Source organism: Lolium rigidum, chromosome 7, assembly GCF_022539505.1.
Source record: "Lolium rigidum isolate FL_2022 chromosome 7, APGP_CSIRO_Lrig_0.1, whole genome shotgun sequence".
In the NCBI taxonomy this organism is placed as follows: domain Eukaryota; kingdom Viridiplantae; phylum Streptophyta; class Magnoliopsida; order Poales; family Poaceae; genus Lolium; species Lolium rigidum.
Genome location: NC_061514.1, coordinates 314,036,658 through 314,057,211, shown reverse-complemented (window position 1 = coordinate 314,057,211; position 20,554 = coordinate 314,036,658). Strand labels below are relative to the sequence as shown.

Sequence of the window (20,554 nt, the reverse complement as noted above, 5' to 3'; positions counted from 1 at the left end):
TGCGACCAAACGGACGGCGCTGGCCGTTCGTTTTGAACCGTTTGGGTGGCCGCGCGGACACCCGGACAGCGACCCGCGTTCGCGTGTCCGTTTGGATCGCACGCTGCGCCTAGCGCGTGGACGCAGCGCAAATATGAAGAAAATCAAAAAGAAATGAAAAAATGTAAATTTAAACGGAATTTCATTAAGCATATACCCTTTTTGGGCAAATTTGTACATCGCCCTATTTTGGACAAATTTAACTACCAAAAGAAGCCCTCTATATGGGCTTTAAAATTAAAAATAAATATAAAAAAACCCTCTATTAGGGTTTGACGAGGACACGGTGGCTGCCGGTGCGCCGCCTAGTCCCTGTGGGCGTCGACGATGTCCCCGGGCGGCGAGGCGCTGTTGTGGCTCGACCGCGCCGAGGACTCCGGCCACGGAGACCATAGGGCCTCCTCCCAGGCGGAGTGCGGGTCCGGAGCCGCCCGCTGCTCCGCCGCAGCAGCCCGGAGCTGCGCCTCCTCCCTGAGGCGCTGCTCCCTCTCCTGCCAGGCGAGGCGCCTGGCCTTCTGGCACCTCTCTTCCTCCGCGCGGCGCCTGGCCTCCTACCGCATCTGCTCCTCGCGGTGGAGCCTGGCCTCCTCCTGCCGCTGTGCCCCTGCCTCCTCCGCGCGGACCTGGTCGAAGAACGCCCAGGCCTCGGCGTCCTCGGCCTGCTGCCGGGCCTCCTCCTCCATCGTGGAGGTGCGAATGGTTGCTTGGAGATGCGGCCACTTCGCCTCCTCCTCCGCCGCCGACAGCGCCAGAGCGGCGCACATGCCGGGGTCTTCTTCCGGGGACTCCGGCTTCGGCAGCAGCAGCAGCGGTGCGGGTTGTGCCATTGCCGCGCCACCGTGGGCGGCCTCGCCGATGTGGAGACCGCCGCGGTTTCGTCCGGACCGCAGCGCCGGTGGAGGACGGCGGCTACAGCTAGCCTCACCGTCGTTGGCGCCGGGAGCGAACCGTCTCTTCAGGGCCATGACGGTGGTTGCGCGTGCGTGCGGAACCGTCGAGTGGAGACTGGAGTGGGGAGTGGACTGGACAGGGATAGATCCCTCCAGTCCACATTTAATATACCGGGCGCGGTCACCGACAGATGGGCCCAAGGGAGACGAGCAGGCGAGCATCCGGACGCGAACGGACGCCGCGTGTCATCCGCGGCCACGCAAACCTAGCCCAGATTTGGGCCGGGTTTGCGTCGTCTGGACACCGCGGCCATCCGTATTTGCGGTGTGTCACCGCTTTGGGCCGCGGATTTGTCCGGTTGGACCCATCCGGACACGCGTGCGTGGGATGGGTCGTCGAGTTGGAGATGCCCTTAGTTTCACGGGATGATCCTCTCCTTTAAGCACCTACGTTTTCCATTTGTCCTTGACCTTCAGGAACAATATCATTAGCAAAGTTGATTTGTTGCTAAAATTTCTTGTATTTCAGTCCTTCTAAAGATTCTATGCAACCAGTCTTAGAGTGGATATCGAACATGCTGGAACAAAAGTATTGAACACCCATTGGGTGGATTAAGAAGTCTACACCACTAGTCTTAAGTACAGAAAATCAAAGAGCAAATGTTTGAAAATTTCTTAAGTGTTCTTGCAAATACAACTGATGATGTATGGGCGATGATATTAATTTATTATTCGATTCAATGTATTGCCAATTATCTCTAACTTAGTTGGCTCGATATTTTTACCATATGCCATCAAATATGTTTTTTCCAACTTTATTTATTTTCTACTCACCGGGAATCGCTCATCATAGGATAGGCAACACGAAAAGTAAAAGTACCGTTTATAACAATGTTTTCTGCAGCAACGCGCGGGGTATAATCTACTAAGGCAATGTTCATAATGTCCAAATGCAAGATCCCTAGACCCCTGTAGTCCTTTAGTAGACACACAGTCTCCCATTTCACCATTGTTTTTATTACCACACCAAAGAAAGTTGGACCTGATCCCTACAGGTATCCTATAAAAGGAGAGCATGATAGAGAAATGCTGGTGAGAAAGGAGTTGATCAAAGTGACCCTCCCCCCATAGCCAATATTTTCCCTTTCCAAACTCCTAATTTAGACCCCATCCTTTCTTCTGGCTGTCTCAAATCACCAAGTCTTAGTCTTTTTTCACCTACAGGCAGGCCCAAGTACCTCATTGTAAGTTCCACACATCACATGTTAGAATCTCCTCAAGAGGTGCAGAATTATCTTATCTTTTGCATGTCCAATACAGTAGGCATTGCTCTTATGAAAAAATATTTTTAAGCCTCACATCTGTTCAAACAAGCACAGAATGATTTTAATGTTCCTAGCTTGGTGTAGATAATTTTTAAATAAAAGGATGGTATCATCTACATATTGCAAGATGGATACCCCTTTATCTACAAGATCTGATGACAAGTCAGCAACCAATCCATCATCTTGTGCCCGTTGAATAAAAATTGCAAAAACATCGAAATCATATAAAAAAGAATGGGCGAGAGGAGGGTCTCCTTGCCTCAGGCCTTGATGAGTGCTGATGAAAGGGTCCATTTCTTCATTAACTATAATACCAACTTCCCCCTAGTCACCCCCACCCTAGGAATCCCTTTCATTTACATCACTTGGACTAGGAAATGCCATTTGATTTTATCAAACGCTTTCTCAAAGTCAATTTTAAAAAGCATCCTTGGTATCTTTTTTTGTGAATGCAATTTAGTACCTCATGGAGGATACACACCCCTTCCATTATGTATCTCCCTTTCAAGAAAGCAGTTTGTGTTTGACCAATTATTCCGTCAATAACAAGAGAAAATATGTTAAGAAAAACTTTGTAAAGATTTTAACCGTCACATGAGGAGACAAATCGGTATATATTTTTGAATTTTATCTGCTTTCTTCCCTACCGGAATTAGTGCAATAATCCTATAATTCATTCCGGCAATACCCAAATTACCATCATGAACATATTCCAATAATGAAAAGAGGTCATCCTTAACTAATTCCCAATTTTTCGGATAAAAATCTGCATTGAAGCCATCTGACCCTGCAGATTTGTTTGTTGCCATCCCAAAAACCGTTACCTCTAACTACCCCATGGAAAATTTCTGAACTAAGAACAACTTACTTTCCTCATTACAAATCCTACTAGCACCAGCAGGATCCAAGTGGATACTAGATGCAGTAGGTTTTCCAAAAAGGTTCTTATAGAAGTTTGTTATGTATTCGATAAGATTGGCTCGTCCTTCAACTTCCCCTTCCTCCTGATTCAACCTAATGATGTTAGTTTTCCTTTTCCTACCATTTGCTTTAGAATGGTAATATTTAGAATTACTGTCCCCATCTAGAACTCTATTTCTTTGGCTCTCTGTATCCATTTAATTTCTCCTCTTTTATTATTTTCCTAAATAGCTATTGGAAATAAACTTGAGATGGTCTTTCAATAGCATTCAAACCATTCTCTTCAGCCTTTTTTTCTTAGAAAATCTAGTTGTTCAATAAGGTCCTTCTTTTCCCTCTTGTATCCACCTTCAATATTTCTATTCCACCCTTTCAATTTTTTCATCACTCCTCTCAACCTTTCTTATCATCTATCTAAATTCGTCCTGCCTACATATGCCACAACCTTGTTAACAAATATTTGAACCAGCTCTCTCCTACCAGCAATTTTCAAAGCAAAAACTGCAGGTATGGGTCTTTGTTCCTAGTTTTGATCAACAAAGGAGTGTGATCAGAAAGTTCACAAGCAACAGTTGTCACATACACCAATGGATATTGTTCTTCCTATGTAGGAGAGACTAGAACCCTATCTAGCAATTCGAAGGTACGATCCTCGTGGTTATTGCACCACGTGAATTTCCTCCCGGTTAGCGCAATCTCCATTAGGTGACCTTGATCTGTCACTCTTCTAGTCATGTTGAAATCACCGGCAATTAGTAGGGGATATTGGGAGTCTTTGATGACATGGATCAATTCAACCAAGTATTTGGCCTTGCCATCATGTTAAGCATCCCCGTATACGATTACCAAGTTCAAGTGAAATTCTCTTTCCTAGTGTTAACTAGAAGTCTTACAGTATTCTCCCACAACTACAGTCCAAAACACCACAAGGTTGTTTATTGACACACACCAAAATCCCTCTGGATCTCCCTACGGCAGGTATGCTTTCCCAATGAAAGTCACTATCACCACACAATGACACAAGTCCTTCAAGAACTTGGGATGATATTCTTGTCTCATTGTTTCTTGCATATACCTAATAACATAATTATATATAGGAGAATTAATTAACAACTACTCCACAACGGTCCTTGACTTCTTACAAGGTTTTACACCAAGGAGCAAGGCAGACTCAAGGCCAAGTGACAACCCATCAGCCTCGATGACCTGAAATGACTCTAGATCTTGCCCGTCCGGCAGCTCCCAATCGAAATGGTACATCATGTTGGCCAGCGCAAGTTCCACGAGGCGCATCGCAAAGCCGACCCCGGGCATCCCTCCTCCTGCGCCGAACGGTATGAACTTGGTGTCCTTGCCGGTGTAGTCGATGGCCTTGCCTAGGAACCTCTCCGGACGGAACTCCTCGGCATTGTCCCACAACTCAGCATCCCCGCCGATCGCCCACGCATTGATCGGGACTGCGGTCTTTGCTGGAATATGATAGCCAAGTAGCCGGGTGTCCTGGATCGTTTCACGTTCGATGATGGTAGGCGTTAGCCGCAATCCTTCTCTAATGGCGGCGTGTAGGAGGCTCATCTTCTCCACGTCCACTTCAATGACTTCTTCATCTGTACCGCCAACAATCTGTCTCACCACCGATTGCACCTTCGCCAGTTCTCTTGGATTCTTAACAAGCTGGGCCATCGTCCATTCTATCGTCTTGTAGGTCGTGTCGACGCCTGCTAGGAACATGTCCTGCCAATACAAAGAAAGATAAGAAACTTGTGAACATGGATGGCCGAGACGCTATCTACAAATTCTGTAATTCCTGGGTGTGTGTCAACAAATTTCTTAGCCAACTACACTGATAGCTAGCCATCAAATCTATAGAGTTTTCTTATTCTTTTGTCACGTCGGTCGTCAACTCTCACATGGTTACAGTAAAAAAAAAGAACTCTCACTGTGTTTCTCACGAAAATACAACTCTACATATATGTGGGTGTCCCTGGCTTATCTCTGGACGTTCAACTTAGCTTTGAGATATGTGCAAGCAGTTTTGAATAGAAAGCTGCTTTTGTTATAGAAAACGTACCAAAATGAGTGCCTTGATGTCAATCCGGTCCAGCTTGAACCCCCGATCGCCATCGTTGAGGATCGACAGCAAGTCGTCCATGAGGTCTCGAACCTCACCGTCGCCGTCTCCTAGGCTGTTCTCGTGCTCTGTGATGGCGCCTTCGAGAATACCGTCGAGCTTAGCCGCCGTCTTCTTCACCCTTGCGTCGAGCCCCGTCGCCCAGTCCACCCACCGCAGTCGCGGGAACAGGTCACTCACGGCGAATAAATCGAGCACCTCAGTGAGCTCCTTCATCATGTCGCGGATTATCACCGGCTCCACGCCGCCGAGCTTGCTTCCGAAGGCCGCCTTCGATACCACGGTGTTGGTTAGGTTGACGGTGAGCTCGCTCACGTTGACGACTCCTCTGTCCTCCCCGGCGCCACACGCGGCACGGATCTGCTGCACGAACCCCGCGACTTCCTGCAGCCGTAGCGCGCGGAAGGAGTCGACTCGCTTGGTGCTGAGGAGGTGCACGACGGCGATGCGCCGTGACTGGCGCCACTGGTCGCCGTAGGGGCTGAAGGCGATGTCCCGGCAGCCATAGAGCGTGCCGAGGGCGGTGTAGTGCGGTGGCCGGCTGCAGAAGACGTGGTCCTGGGTCTTGAACACGGCCTCTGCCACGGACGCCGAGGAGACCACGATTGCCGGCACGGAGCCGAGGCGGAGGAAGAAGAGGGGGCCGTGGCGCTGCGCGAGAACCTCCAGCGTCCGGTGGTGGTGGCCGCCGCGGAGCTGGTGCAGGTTGCCGATGATGGGCAGCGACCGAGGCGACGGCGGGAGGCCGTTCTTGCGGCCTGACCAGAAGCTTATGACGACGACGAGGCAGGACACCAGGAAGGCCAGAGAGAGGATTATGGTCGAGTCGAACTCAAGAGGAGCCATAGCGAACGTTGTGGATAGCTCTGCAACTGCAAGTGCCGCAGAAGTGCAGAACTCATAGCTGAGAGCGACGCTTATAGAAGGAAGCTTCATGGAAGTTTCGTTCTACTCTGCTATTGGAGGAAAAAGCTTTACCGCCGCCATCTGGAATGAACGTACTCACACTCGCGTTCGCACTGGTCGCAGCAGATCACAGTGTTGTCGGTGAAGTCGTCGGGGGCGGGCTCGAACTCGCCAGAGTCGCACCTGCAGGGCGGGCAGAACCATTCCCCCTGCGGGGTGGCATCAATGTTTGGAGATTTGCTTCCCGCGGGAAGCGCGCGGCGCCCACCTCCTCCTTCTGCGCGACATGGGCCGCTTCGATGGATTTAATGCGTGCGGGATTTGAGTCGCGGCGTCGGAGGGATTGACTAGAGTCCGGTGCGTGCGGGCGGGTTTTGCTCGCTTGATTGAGTCGAGTCCTTGGGAACGCGCACGATTTTCCCCAAGATGATTTATGACTGCCTGCCGCATGATTTTGCTGGAACCTCCTTTTTTTTCCCTAATAATTTCCTTTGCTCGCCTCGGATTCTACACCACGCCGTCTCCAATGATTGACCCTTTGCACGCTCGATGCTTCCTTTCTTCTTCTTCGCCGTCTCGAAACAAGAAAAGCAGAGATCTACATCTGCTCGAGGCACCTAATTAATCCTTGTACTACTACTAGTATTACCGAGACCTCCCAGTGCAGTGCATGACTGACTGCTGCCGTTCAGTATCTTCTACACACAAAAGCAAATTTAAGTTCCTTTAGGGTCACCAAATAGACCATCTCCACCGGCGATCCCAAATAGACGCCAGCAGGGGCGCTGACAGAGCATCCTCTATTTAGAGATGTTGCTCCCACACCGGCGCGCCCAATACGACTGCCCAGATAGATTTAGAAAGTTAAATTCAAATTTTGAAAACGATATTCATATGAAGTTCGAACGAAATTTGTACAATTTAACGCGAATTCAAACTAAAAAAAACATCTAGCAGCGCGCTGGGAGTCGAAGGCGCTGAAGTCCAGGTCGTCGTCGCCGTCGTCGCTCGCTGGATGCCCCGAAGGACCAGCTGTCATCCTCGTCGGCCTTCTCCTCCTTTGGCGTCGGCAGCTCCGATGGTCTGGCGAGGTCGACGTAGTTGACGCCGCGGTCCCTAGGGGACCACACCGCCGCCTGCCGCGGGTCCAACGTAATGTGCCGGTAGTCTTCGTCGACGGAGCGGCCGACCATGAACTGTAGGGCGAGGAACTCCTCCTCGTTGTCGTCGCCGTCGCCACGGAGGGTCGCATGCGCCTCGGCCTCCTTCTCCCACCATTTCTTTTTCACCGACGAAGGTGGTGACGAGCCCACGGCGTCCTCCTCCTTGACGCGGGGGCGGCGACCCCGTCATCCGACGGGCCGGAGCAGAGGACGCGTCAAGCGCCGTGTACTCTCACTGACAAGACACCCCACCCGCGAAAACCGTCGTTCCACGAGGCGCCGGTGCGCCTGATTCGCGCCTTTGGCCAAGGGACCGGCACGAAGCTACCGACACTTCTATAGGGTTCGAAAACTAGCCGACGCCGTTTGGGCGCGCCGGTGTGAGCCCATTTTCACTCCCGGCCCAAATCGCTAACGAGGCCGCTATGGAGGACGCCGGTGGAGATGCTCTTACTCCACAATAAAGAAACAAGAAAACCCAACACTAACCGGCTGACTGGGACCGCTTTATAAAAAACACAAATGTAGCACCAAAAATCGAACAATCTGCTAGCCTTTGCAGACAACACGCACACACTGCATAAAATGGCATGACAGCAACTGTTTTGAGCGCGACAATAGAAAGAATTTCGACCTTTCGGTGCAATTGTCCATGAGTTCCTAGACGCCGGCGACCAGGTCGCCGTGATGGGCCTTGCGGGCGAGCAGCTTCATCTCATGCACACCAAGTAGACGAGTCCAACCCAGCCTCATCATTACAAATTTGAAAATGTGGAGCAACACATATCAGTACAATTCGAAAATCCTTAATATCATGTACGGTAAATTACCCATGAACCTTAGTCATTACCAGACCATAATCAGCAGGAACACAAGAAGCTACTGTACAAGTTTTGTACAGCCCAAACAATCGTCATGCCATCACAATGATGATAAATCCAGAAAACCATAAGTCTCGTGGAAAAATATATATAAAAAAAACTAACAAATATATCACTCTAATACGTCAACGAGAAGTGCCAAAGTGGTCTCTACCAACTACGACATTCTTCCCCTCAATACATGCAAAGAAGAAGTATCAAAACATGGGGAAAGGTACAAAATAAAATGTGCATCTCAACAATCAAATAATCTCAAAGATGAATACACATACTTTCCCAAGGAAACTGGTTCATGTCCATTTCAAAATGTAGAAACAAATCTGGAGAATAAATGCCCCGGTTGAATTTCTCAGCGTGGATAATCCTTCAAGTAACGCAAGACACTACTATTCATTTACTCGCACAAGAATCTGGAGAATCCAAACCAGCTATGAGCATGTACAGATGCTACACCATCATCTATATACACAAGACTAAGAAATCGCATAAATGAGGAACCAGAATCTTACATAACTACATCGAGTCCAACACGAAACCAACCGCTGTCGCCGGTTTGTCCTCCCCGTCAGTTATCCTTCAGCAAGAACAAAGCATGGTGGTCAGCCCAACAAAAAGCAAACACTGGTTTTACTCCAGAAAATCAGCAAGTCATCTACGGAAAAGAGCTAAAACATGACACTTTGGACATCTACTTCAGATCAGCAACTTCAATCAGTAAGCCAACCTAACGAAGCCCAGACTAGAAACACATTTCTTCCTACGTAAAGCATCAGCAATCTAGCCAACACTCTGCCCACAGCCCAGCCGAGACAAAACCCACCATAAATAAACCCAAAAACCAGCAGTAACCTGCTGATTGGGACCTCTTTTCAAAACACAAATGAAGCATCAAAATCGAACAATCTGCTCGCATTTGGAGACAACACGCAGCACAAAACTGTATAGAATGCCATGGCATCAACCGATTTGAGCGCGACAAAAGAAAGAATTTCAACCTTTCGGTGCCAATGTCGACGAGTTCCTAGAAGCCAGCGACTACGTCGCCACGGTGTGCCTAGCCTCATCCCCGTCGCGAGCAGCTTCACCTCATGCACACCGTCGCGTCCAACCTAGCCTCATCCCCTGAAAGAGGAGTGCCGAAGTGGGCTCTACCAACTTCGACAGTCTTCCCCTGAATACATGCAAGAAAAACATGAAATGTTACAAAATAAAATGTGTCTCTCAACAATCAAATAAACTCAAAGATGAATACACAAATTATGCCAACTAACATGGTCCATTCTCGAAATGCAAAAAGAAGGTTGCTGCCCTTTAATTAAAGTTGAGCATGGCATCTTCAATTTGCAGGCTACAACTTCTCTTGGTCTTTTTTCCTTAGGAATCCCATGACCAGCTAATTTGCATCACGGAAATGAAAACAGATTCGCATATGTTGCTGGCAGTAGCAATGTAGCATGAATCTAAAATGCCAATCCAGGAAATTTATCTCTCTCTGAAATGATGTTCACTCGTCCCTTTCATCATGCATACATAATGATTCAGTGGACTCTAATGCAGGCCTAATTATGATTAAGCCGCGGCTGCTAACTAAGCCTAACACCGACATGACTCTAATTAAGAATAGTGCTAAAGAGGACTCTAATGGAGGCATAACATAGAAGAACAAAGCCCAAAAAAAATCGACCTTTGGATGCGCCATAGTCCTGAACGAGGGCAGCGTCGAGGTAGCACCGGCCGGTGGTGCTTGGGGACGACCACCTGGACGAGGAGGACGCCTCCTGCAGAGACGCCGGCCGTCGAGAACCTCAGCGGCGGAGGACTCCCGTGAGCGAGGGCGGCCCGGGCGGAGAACACCCAACACCACCGCCGTTACCTTACCCCCCTCCAAGGAAACGCCCTCCTTGCAGCGTGTCGCGGCCGGCGGTCGACAGTTGCTCGGGCCGCCTCTGCCGGCGTATCCTGCTGGCCGGCGACACATCCACGGCGTGGAGCACCACCCAACAAACCTTCGCCAAGCTGCGGGACCCGGTCCGGCCAGTTCGATGGATCCGCGCGCATGGATGCACGCGGGCGCCAGCGAGCCATTCGGCCGCGTCGCCATGGTCTGAGCGGCGACGTCGGCGAGTCTTGGGCGACGCCTGTCGATCTGATGCGGGGGGCTCGGGAGCTTCCGGAACTGGGTCACAGGGAGTTGGGTACGGCGGATGGGAGGAGGTCTGGGGCAGGGGGGGAAGACGGGGCGGCGCCGTGGCCGGCGAAGGGAGGAGCGGCGGCCACCATAGAAGTTAGTTTGGGTGGGTGAGGGAATCGAGTCGGGGGAGAGGAGAATGGGTGGCGTTTGGTCTGGTTATTATTTTTAGTAGGCCTTCTTTTTTTCTTTCCTTCTTTTATTGTTTCTCATTTATTAGTAGGTTTTTTATTTTCTTCCGCGGTTATGGCTGCTCCCGCTCATTTCCTTGATTTTTTGGTTTGCATTTGAGCATTCATGGGATAAGTCATCATGTACACGCAACATACATGGTGCATTTGAGCATTCACGTAATCACACCACGCCTCCCAACATAAATTGTCCTAAGAGCAGCTCCAACAGGCGCGGCAAAACCCGCACGCGCAAAAAAAAAATCGCATGTTTGGCGCGCGCGGGCGCCCGTACGAACCTCCAGCGGACGCGCAAAAAATGGGCGCGTCCGCGCTTTTGCGCTATCCCGCGGGGAAAGTTGGCGCTCCGGCTGGCGCGCGCGCTATAAAACGCCACGCGGGAGCGAAGCCAACCGCCTGGAAAGTTCAGTTTCTCCTCCGTGTGTCGCTTCTCCTCCGCCTCTCGCCGCTCTGCCTGCCACACCGCGCCCGCGCCGACGCTCTGTCTCCGACGACAATGCCTCCGCACCGCCGCTCCTCCTCCGGCTACCGCGGTGTTCGTGCGCAGCCGAGCGGACGCTCCGACGCCGAGATCCGCTCCGGCGAGGAGCGCATCCGCCTCGGCACCTTCGACACGGCGAACGAGGCGGCGCGCGCCTATGACGCCGTCGCCTGGCGCCTCGGCTGCCCCCGCCGGCACATGAATTTCGACGACGTTTGGACGCGCGAGAAGGCGGAGATGCTCGCGCCGCCATCACCGGCCGTCACGAGCGAGCAGCAGCGGCGCAACCGCGAGCTCGAGCAGCGCTTACGCATCGCGGAGCAGGACGAGTGCCTCCGCCTCGAGTGGGCGTGCGCGTTCCCGGAGGACGTCGCCGCGATGGAGGCGTTCTACGCGCAGAAGAAGGAGCAGAAGGCGAAGGCGGCGAAGAAGAAGAAGAAGAAGAAGAAGAAGAAGAAGGCCGACCGCGAGAAGCGCCGGACTGAGTCGGCGGCGAGAAAGGCGGAGAGGGCGGAGGGCGAGGAGGGCGGAGGAGAAGAAGAGAGGCGCCGGGCCGTCGACGAACATCCCCTCCTCCTCTTTTATTGTTTCTCATTTAGTAGGTTTTTTATTTTCTTCCGCGGTTATGGCTGCTCCCGCTCATTTCCTTGATTTTTTTTGTTTGCCGCTCGCATCCGTATATAGCGCACGCATTTACCTGTGGTTTTTCCACAGATACTCACAAGCTCGTACATGCATGGAGAGGTTACGGGTTAAGTCATGATCACGTACACGCAGCATACATGGTGCATTTGAGCATTCACGTAATCACGCCACGCCTCGCCTCCGGCCATCCGGTTGGCACGACTCTGCCACTATCAAGATTGGCACGACTCTGCCACTATCAAGATTGGTGTCATCGTCGACAACATGCTTCAGCAATCGTGCGAGCCCAAGGTTGAAAAGATCCACGTCGACAACCGGTCTGAGATCCCGAGATACTTGACGATGCTCAATCTCGATGCAGAAGAATCACAACTACTCCACCAAGGAGAAATTGTCCTAAGGCTCGAACAAGGAGGTCAACCGGGAGGGATTCCTAACCTTCATGCAGAAGCATCACAACCACCATGCCAACATTTTTCGGCCCCACCATGACATCCAACAAAGAAGAGACGAATCAAAAAAAAAAAAAAAAGATCGTGAAAAGTAGGAGTCACATACACTTCGGGGAGCTTTCCAACGCTTCGGGGATGACCGAAACTCGTATGTACAAGTTAAGGCTCGTGAAAATAACACTAACGGATAGAACTTCGGAAACTCGCAATCCTAGCACGTCACTACCACGACGAGACATCACATGAAATGATGGGTAATAGCTTTATGTGGAAAAAAACTGATAAAACGCAACGATGAGACGTCACATGAAATGACATGTTTTATGCAATTATTGCGTGCATGAGAGTGTTTTATATAAGAGTGGTATAGAGAATAAAAGACAATACACACCTTTTGAAGTTGCACTTGCTTGGCAAACATAAATACAATAGCGCATGCTTCCCAAGCATGACTATAGTGCAAAAAGGTCTTCGACCTAATGCGAAACTTCCACTTGGAGGCAACTGACTCATTTTTCTTAGAACTTGGCGTAATTTTTATTTGGTTTTGTTCATATGATATATTCTAACACGAATAAGGATAAAAGTCACATGGAATGCCCACGTCCGACGAGAAGCTAGGGTGTAAACCGTGCGGGATCTGCGTGAGGAGGGGGGGGGTACCGCAGAAAGATTTTAGACTTATATAGTGTGAAACTCCCAACCAATTCAACTGACCCAACTTCTAACACGCATATGGTCCTACAAGCCATGGTACACTTCACATGGTACTACAAGCTCCAGTCCAGGACGGGGCCGCGGTCTGCCCATTCGCCGTCGTTGTACCCCTCCTAGGAGAGGTACTCAACCACCTTCATATCCACCTCCGATGGTGGTGGAAATGGCTTCCGCTCCTTCACATTGCGACAATGGAAGGAGAAACGGCCTTGAGGAGGTGACAACTCCTTCTTGACAGGACGGAATATGATGCCGCTCCCATATTGGCGTTGTGGTGACTGGTGACGCTGACTCATTCTTGACGGGGCGGCGAACCTAGCTCCAGCTTGATCGGACGGAATCTCTCGCGCGACGAAGAAGACAAGCGCAATGTCGCTGGTGCTGCCGCACGCATCCTTGAGTGGCGGGCGGGCGGTGATTCCGTTATGTAGTGCGGCCATTATGGCATCTTCTACAAGGTCTATCCGGGGATGTAGCCGAGCATCGACGATGCGGGCACTCCACCAGTCACAGCCACCGTAGAAGTTGTTGGGGCTACCATACATGCCTTAGGTGGCGATGATGGGTTATGAGGCGAGTACAATGACAAGTTGTTAGCTGAGATGGTACTCGCCATTTACTTCGATGTCGGGGGACACACCATCTTGCTTGGCAATCTATCATGTCAAGGAGACTGAAGGAGCCAACCGCTTTGACTGTGGGCTTTATCCCTGTCAGGCCAACCCCACGTGACTTTTCACATGCGGCAAACATTCCCGGCACCACCCGTTCGACCCCCTCTCCACGGAGATGCGGGCCGGTTTATCGGGCCGCTCCAAGTGCCGGCACGCTTTGAGTGGCGCCAGTGGTAGCCGATTTTGGGTATGATCCCCCAAACTTCTACTTCTACGTTCTGGTCGTATTTCAATAAATTTCCGAGAAGGGTGGCTCATGTGCTTACCATCAGAATTAGATGGGAATCTTGATATATGTGCCCACTTTTGAAGATTGTCTTCAAGAACAAGTTACCGAGAAGGGTGGCTCATGTGATAATGGATGCGTGTCTATACATAACTGGCGGCTACCATGTGCCAAAGGATCCCAAGCTTGGCTTTCCATGTGTATATGTCCCAAACAAACGTAAAAAAATGAAAAATTACATTGGTGGAACCTCGCGCGGAGAAATCTAGGGAGTTAGACCCGACGGGGCACACATACCGCTATTTTGGGGAGAGGAGGGGGAGAATGACCGCCTGAGCACCGGAACCCCACCAAATCTTGCATGTGGATCTATGCTATGTGTGAAAGTGTGGTGTAAGGTGTAATGGTGCAAAAATATCCCCCCTAAACCCTAAACTAGGGAGGCTTCGAGTAATGCAACTGCAGCTGCTGACACGGGAGCTGCAAAACCCTAAATCCTAAACCCTAACCTAAACCCTAACCCTAACCCTAAATCATAACCCTAACCCTAAACCCTAACCCTAACCCTAACCCTAAATCCTAACCCTAAACCTAAACCCTAAACCTAACCCGAACCAGTAGATCAAGGCAGCTCATGTGATAATGGCTAGCTGCGGGTATGCCGGAGGCTACCATGTGCCAAAGGGTCCCAAGCTTGGTTTTCCATGTGTATATGTCCTAAAAAAACTAAAACAATGAAAAAGCACATTGGTGGAACCTCGCGCGGATAAATCTAGGGGGTAGACCCGTTGGGGCACACATACCGCGGTTTTTTAGGGAGGAGGGGAGAATGACCGTCGGAGTACCGGAACCCCACAAAATCTTGCATGTGGAACTATGATATGTGTGAAAGTGTGGTGAAAGGTGTAATGGTGCAAAAAAATAGCTCCCCGGTGAGACCTTTCTCACATTTGGGCGATAACACTTAGCAGATTTTTCGAAACGCAGATTGCTCCGAAACCCTGATTTTATATGTGGGGGAATGAAGATGGAGAGTACTTTCGTATTGCAAATAGTATGGGTATATACACATTGTCTTAAGTAACACTAATAAATAGTCATCAAAAAGTAAAACTAATTTAAAAAATATAAATATTAGATGAAATAAAATAGAAAGGAAAAACAAAGGAAAATGCCATATGGCGCACGACAAATGGCGAGGCACGGCAATGCCCATAGCCTTTACCGTGCATCGATTCTTTGCCGTGGGCTCTGTTGGTCCATTGCCGTGCGTCCCAGGTCAGCGCACGGCAAAAGGCGAGGCACGACAATGCCCAGAGCCTCTGTCGTGCACCAAGTCTTTGCCGTGGGCTCTGTTGGTCCATTGTCGTGCAACTTTCTTTGTCGTGCGTTCTCTTCTGTCGTTGCCGTGATTCGTGTCTTTGACGTGCGCTTGTTTCTATCTTTGTCGTAGCCAATATCTTTGCCGTGCGTTTTTCTCCGTACGCACGCAAAGAGTTCTTTGCCGCGCGGAAGCACACGGTAAAGATAGGCTGCACATCAGCCCCTGTTTTTCCGGTAGTGCCTAGCAGTGCATGCATGGACATGAGGGTGCTCCTTTTGCGTGACAACCATTTGGTATCCAAAAATCCGCTCTTTATGGCTCTTAATTATTACATTAATGCTCTAAAATCTAGTATGGGAAACTACGGATGCATGCCCCATTAACAGAGCTGATTGGGGCACGAGAAAAGGAAATGTGATTAAAGCCTCATTAACGTGGCAGGGGAAGCGTTTGGAGGAATTACGTACTAGTATTATGATACCAGGAGTCGATACGGTGGAGTCTTTGGGCTACAGCCAAAATGAGATTGCAAGGGTGAAGAAGTTCACGCAGAAATTACCTCGCCGCCTCCCACCCACCAAATCCCCTCCGCCTCCCCGTGATTCCCCACACATCCTCCAAAGTCCAAACCCTAGAGGCCGGCGTCGAGAACCCACACCCGCCACCATGGCGCCTCCCATCACTCCCTGCCATGATGTAGAAGTCGTGTGCGACGGCACAACAACCGCACAAGCAGCAGCATCATCCGGCGCTGGAGGATCAGGACCTCCTCCACGGCTTCGTGGACCTCGCTGCAGAGTGCAGAGACGCAAGGAGGAGTTGGTTGTCACCTTCACGGAGCTGCGGCTGCCGCCGGCGCCCCGGCCTACTGCTGCGAGAGATATCCAACACGGCAACACCCTGTGAGCCCTCCTCTCCCCAGAATACTATTCCCCAGTTAATTTCTTCCGATGCGGCTGCTCTGTATGTTCTTGTTCATGACGCCGCGTCAGGGGATGTTAAAATCGTCGTCTGCAGTACTGCAGGGCGTCGGACTGCTCCAGGGACTATGACGAGGCCTGCCAGCAGATGCACATGTCCTAGCCCCGCCATGAAATTCCCGACGATAGCCTAGCAGGCTACTCGACCCTATTCAGGACAGGATCCTAATTTACAAGGTTTTGTGCTCCTACGTGGTTACTATTTCAGCTCAGAATTGATGGTGTACTCGTCCGTGCTCTTTTTGCTTGTTAGCTTGTGTTCTTGCAAAACCCATCCTGGACATCTACTTTAGTGGATGTGGCTGCAGGTTTATGTGGACATAACCACCACCATGCCACACAAGGGGAAGGCCTGCATCAGGGAACAACTCTACGGTAAAATCTCTTGTACTACCATTCCTTAGAGAGCTCAACCGAATGAATGGGTGTTTGGACTTTGGACTTGATAATTGTGTATTGACAGACAGGTGCTTAGTTTTTGAACTTCAGAATTGATGGATATACTAACCGAAACTGTTGTCACAACTGCACAACGGGAATCAGCGAAGACGACAACCAAGGGCAGAAGGAAGATGGCGATGTGCAAGGAGAGGTACAAGAGGAGAGACGTGGAGGGGACACAAAGAGGCTGGCCTCTGAGATAAGTGGGAGATCGAATGGGAGTGTGGGATCTACATGGAGCTAAACATCAAGGTTGTGCATCAAGTGCTACTGTCAATGGTCAGAACTGTATCCTCTGTCGTATTTTTTTTTAAAATTCTGAATGCCTTGTTCAATCAGAGAATTTTTATTTCTCTATGCATTGTTCAACCAGAGCAAGACAAGTTATCTTCAATGCAAGTTCAAAATGTAGCTTTGTTAGGACTTCGTTTTGGTGTTACTAAGTGAAATGTTTTGGTACAAAGGCCTATGCACTACGTAAGCTAGTGTCAAGCACTTTACCTGATTATTAATACATCGAAGCTCTTCAAATGTGTGACAACCTCTGCAATTACTTGTAAGTTTTTTTCTCCAGAAAAGCCTCCCCACCCCATTCCATTTCATTAATGCAACCGAAAGTAGCATCATCCAGCTTCTATCAATTTGACACCAGCCGAGACACCTCAACGAACACCAAACAAAACAAGCTACAGACAAATGCATAAGGCATGAACCAAAACAGAACAGAGACCACTATCACCTACTCAACTAGTGTTCCACGGTTACCACCAAGCAATCCACATTAGCTCCCCTAGAGTTCTCTCCAGGATCAGCAGATTTCTCTCCAGGAAGATTGAGATTACTTATCAGTTTTGTTGTAAGGGCTACACATTAAGTAAAGCTAGTGCCACCAGTGGAGCCTTTTTATTGAAATTTGATAGAGATGTGCACTAACCTAGTGTCACCTTTTTTATTTATTGTACCCCATGGATGTAGTGAGGCTCTGTAAATATGCCGCAACCCCTGCATTTGCTTACCATTTTTATGCTTGATTCGAGTACATGGCCTGATCCTCCTTGCAACCTACTGTCAATGGGCATCAGAAACTTAGAAAGTTCAGTTCCTTCTCAATAAAGTAGAAGATTAGTTCACTATGTACAGGTAGTTACCTTTAGGAGATTTTGAACTGTAAAAAATAATACGATTTTAGCTTCTGCCAGGATAACAAAATGTTTATTGGGTACTTTTTTATTAAGTGCATGCCCAGAAGCAATGCACACAACTACTTATCAATTGGTAGTTCCTAAAAAAAAACTTTTTCAATTTCTTTTTAGAAGCTGAACCCACTGAATATGTTCATAAATTTTCAAATAGAAGAGTGTTATCTGCTACGTGAGCAATTATAATTTAACTGAACTACGCTACAAAGATATTTTTCCAATAATTGAACCATGTTTTGTCCTGATTGGTTGCAGGCGCTCGAGGTCGCAATCCTGCCCCTAGTGCCGTGACAACTTCAAAAGAGTCAACTCCGGTGACCTGTTGATGCTTACCAATCACCGTAAAGCGGTCGACATGATGACAAATACTAGGAATAACATCTTCGACACATGTTATTCTCATGTAAAATAACTTGAGCCGATGACAAAGTTATGACTTGCTTGCAATTCTTTTTCTAGTATCGTTGACACATGGCTTATTTATTTATGCAGAGGATGTTCCTCGTCCTAGGATGTGGCTGCCCATGGATAAGCTTGTGGACTTTAACCGAGAGTCCTTGTGAGCCTTGACCGAGGTGTGGCAGAGTCGTGCCCAATATCTGTAAATGCTTGTATAGATTTATAATTTTCTTGGAGATTTATACTCTTGGAGGAGTAAAAAAATTAGAACAGCTGTATGTACATCGATATGGTGTTTCTATGTTGTGGTAGTGTTAGGGCTTTAGTTGCTCATGTTAGATTGGATTGGTGCCGACTTTGGTGGGGGGTAATTAGGTATCAAGTGGCTAGTTTTTTTTTGATTGTTTGTATGCTTCCAATTGCTTATGTGCTATACCTATATCCATGCAAGTTTTTCTTTGGCAAATGACATATTTACTTTACCTTTGATGATTTGTATTATTTTAATATAAGTGTGTCCGGAATTATCAAAACTTGGGGACCCCTGTATGTATGTTGTTGAACTAATGTTTATGTTTTGTATGCTTTATTTACATGGTTTAATTTTTTGGGGGTGCTAGTGCTCATTTTTACTAAGAACGTGATGGACTTATTTCTTAAATATTGCATGACTATCCCTCAAGTGAGATCGAGAATCGAGTTTGTCGGTGACGCCCGCAGCCAGCGGGCTACGCCGCATGAATGGCGGCAGGGAGGCAAGGAGGAAGAGACGGTGGATTGGTGGTCGTGTGATCAAGGCTATGACCACCTCTCCGAGAGGCTGCCGATTGCAATATCTCTGAGCTCCTGCTGCTGTCGGCCACGTATCTGAGATCCTGCTGCCGGCGGCACATCTCCGAGCTCATGTTGCGCAACAAGCTCCTGCTGGTGAGCTCTCTAAGCCGTCTCTGCCCAACAAGCTCCTGCCAGTAAGCTCTCCCATCCTCCAGCTTATACTTGGAAAACAATGTTTCCTTTTCCCTATTGGGATGTGCGCACATATGCAAGGATACTTGTTTCATTTGGCAGCATGCAGTTTATAGATAGATATTTTTGAATTGTTCTAGCTGGTACTAACCACCGTATCTTGTAATGTTGATTATATAAATATTGGTTTCTCCTCCCCGTTCCAGATCCAGAACCACCCAGTAGGCAAGAATTGGGAGTCTTATTCGGTTCATTTGTTTGTGTGGGTATATGGAGTCAAAGGAACGGCAACATTGACATGGTACGTGCATGTTCGGAAGAAGGAAATATTATGCAACAATGCATTAACGAGAAACTCTGTTTGTTTGATTTCCTTCCTGCCATCTCTCTTACCTTGTTTTGATGTTGATTATGTGACATGTCTTATAAATAAATATGGGGTTTCCCCCGACCACATGTTTTTTTTGGTAGTGTCAGCCACATGTATTAACTTGTATTGGGGACATAAACTTGTTTTCTCTGGTTGATTATTCGTCTCAAATGGTTGGGTACCATATTTCTATTTTATTGAATATTGCATTCTGCAACTATGGGTACAATAGCTATGTTATTTTTTTCGAGAAAACACAAAGGAATCTTTGCGTTTCATTTTATTGGAAAGGTAGAGTTTGCTACATGCCTCCTAGGAAGTATAGTTCATTGAATCTTATTTGTGCAGTGGTTATCACAAGGTGAATTTACAAGTTGATAGTATAATAGTACAAGTTGATAGTATAACGATTACTAAGTAGTTATTTGTCAAGTGGTTATCACAAATGGGATATGTTCAGAATCTTATTATTGGAAGCGAAGTTGATCATGCAATCATCTATATCAGTTCATCCAATTTTTTTAGGATATGGCTATTTCTTATTACTCAATCTTTTTATTTAGCTGCTATGTCATCAGTGCAAATTAACATGATGTTGTTGTACGTGATGTTTTTGTTGTGCTAAATTCGGGTGATTTCTTTCACACATCCCATAGACTCTTCAGAAATTTCGCAGCTCCTGCAATGGAACCGGAGTCGCCACTAGGATGACCACCACGAGAGCTAGAGGCACCACTGGTATAGTGAGGTTCATGGCAGTTATTGTTCCTTCCCTCGGATCTAGGCATCATCTCAGGAACATCAAGATATTGACCACTGAGAGACATGGTGATCAATTGCATATTGGCGCGCTGTCCGCGAGGAATCTCATCTTCAAGCATAATATGATTGATGAGGCGTTGAATGTACTGGTAATAGTTTGGAGTCATGCGCTTCTCAACTGACCTCTTCAACTCCTTGAAGATAAATTCATAACCAATTTATCTTCCTCAAGTTATCTGGGCGACAATAGTACAACAAGTTGATGTGATAGTAGAGGCATCTA

At 48.4% G+C, this 20,554-nt stretch overlaps 1 protein-coding gene across 1 annotated transcript; it reads right to left on the bottom strand.

Annotated features, from left to right (window-relative positions):
- Positions 1-4,281: 4,281 nt before the first annotated feature.
- LOC124676806 (cytochrome P450 71A1-like) lies at positions 4,282-6,209 on the bottom strand. The gene is made up of 2 exons (XM_047212833.1): positions 5,247-6,209; positions 4,282-4,909 (listed from the first exon to the last, which is right to left on the bottom strand). The coding sequence occupies exons 1-2, from the start codon at positions 6,150-6,152 to the stop codon at positions 4,289-4,291; spliced, it is 1,527 nt and encodes a 508-aa protein (XP_047068789.1). The 5' UTR covers positions 6,153-6,209; the 3' UTR covers positions 4,282-4,288.
- Positions 6,210-20,554: the final 14,345 nt, after the last annotated feature.

What these genes read in the sequence shown, in the direction of transcription:
- LOC124676806 (XM_047212833.1), bottom strand. Translation starts at nt 6,152, where the DNA reads ATGGCTCCTCTTGAGTTCGACTCGACCATAATCCTCTCTCTGGCCTTC. An exon ending in ACATCAAGGCACTCATTTTG is followed by an intron (nt 4,910 to 5,246) that starts GTACGTTTTCTA and finishes TTGTATTGGCAG; the next exon opens with GACATGTTCCTAGCAGGCGT.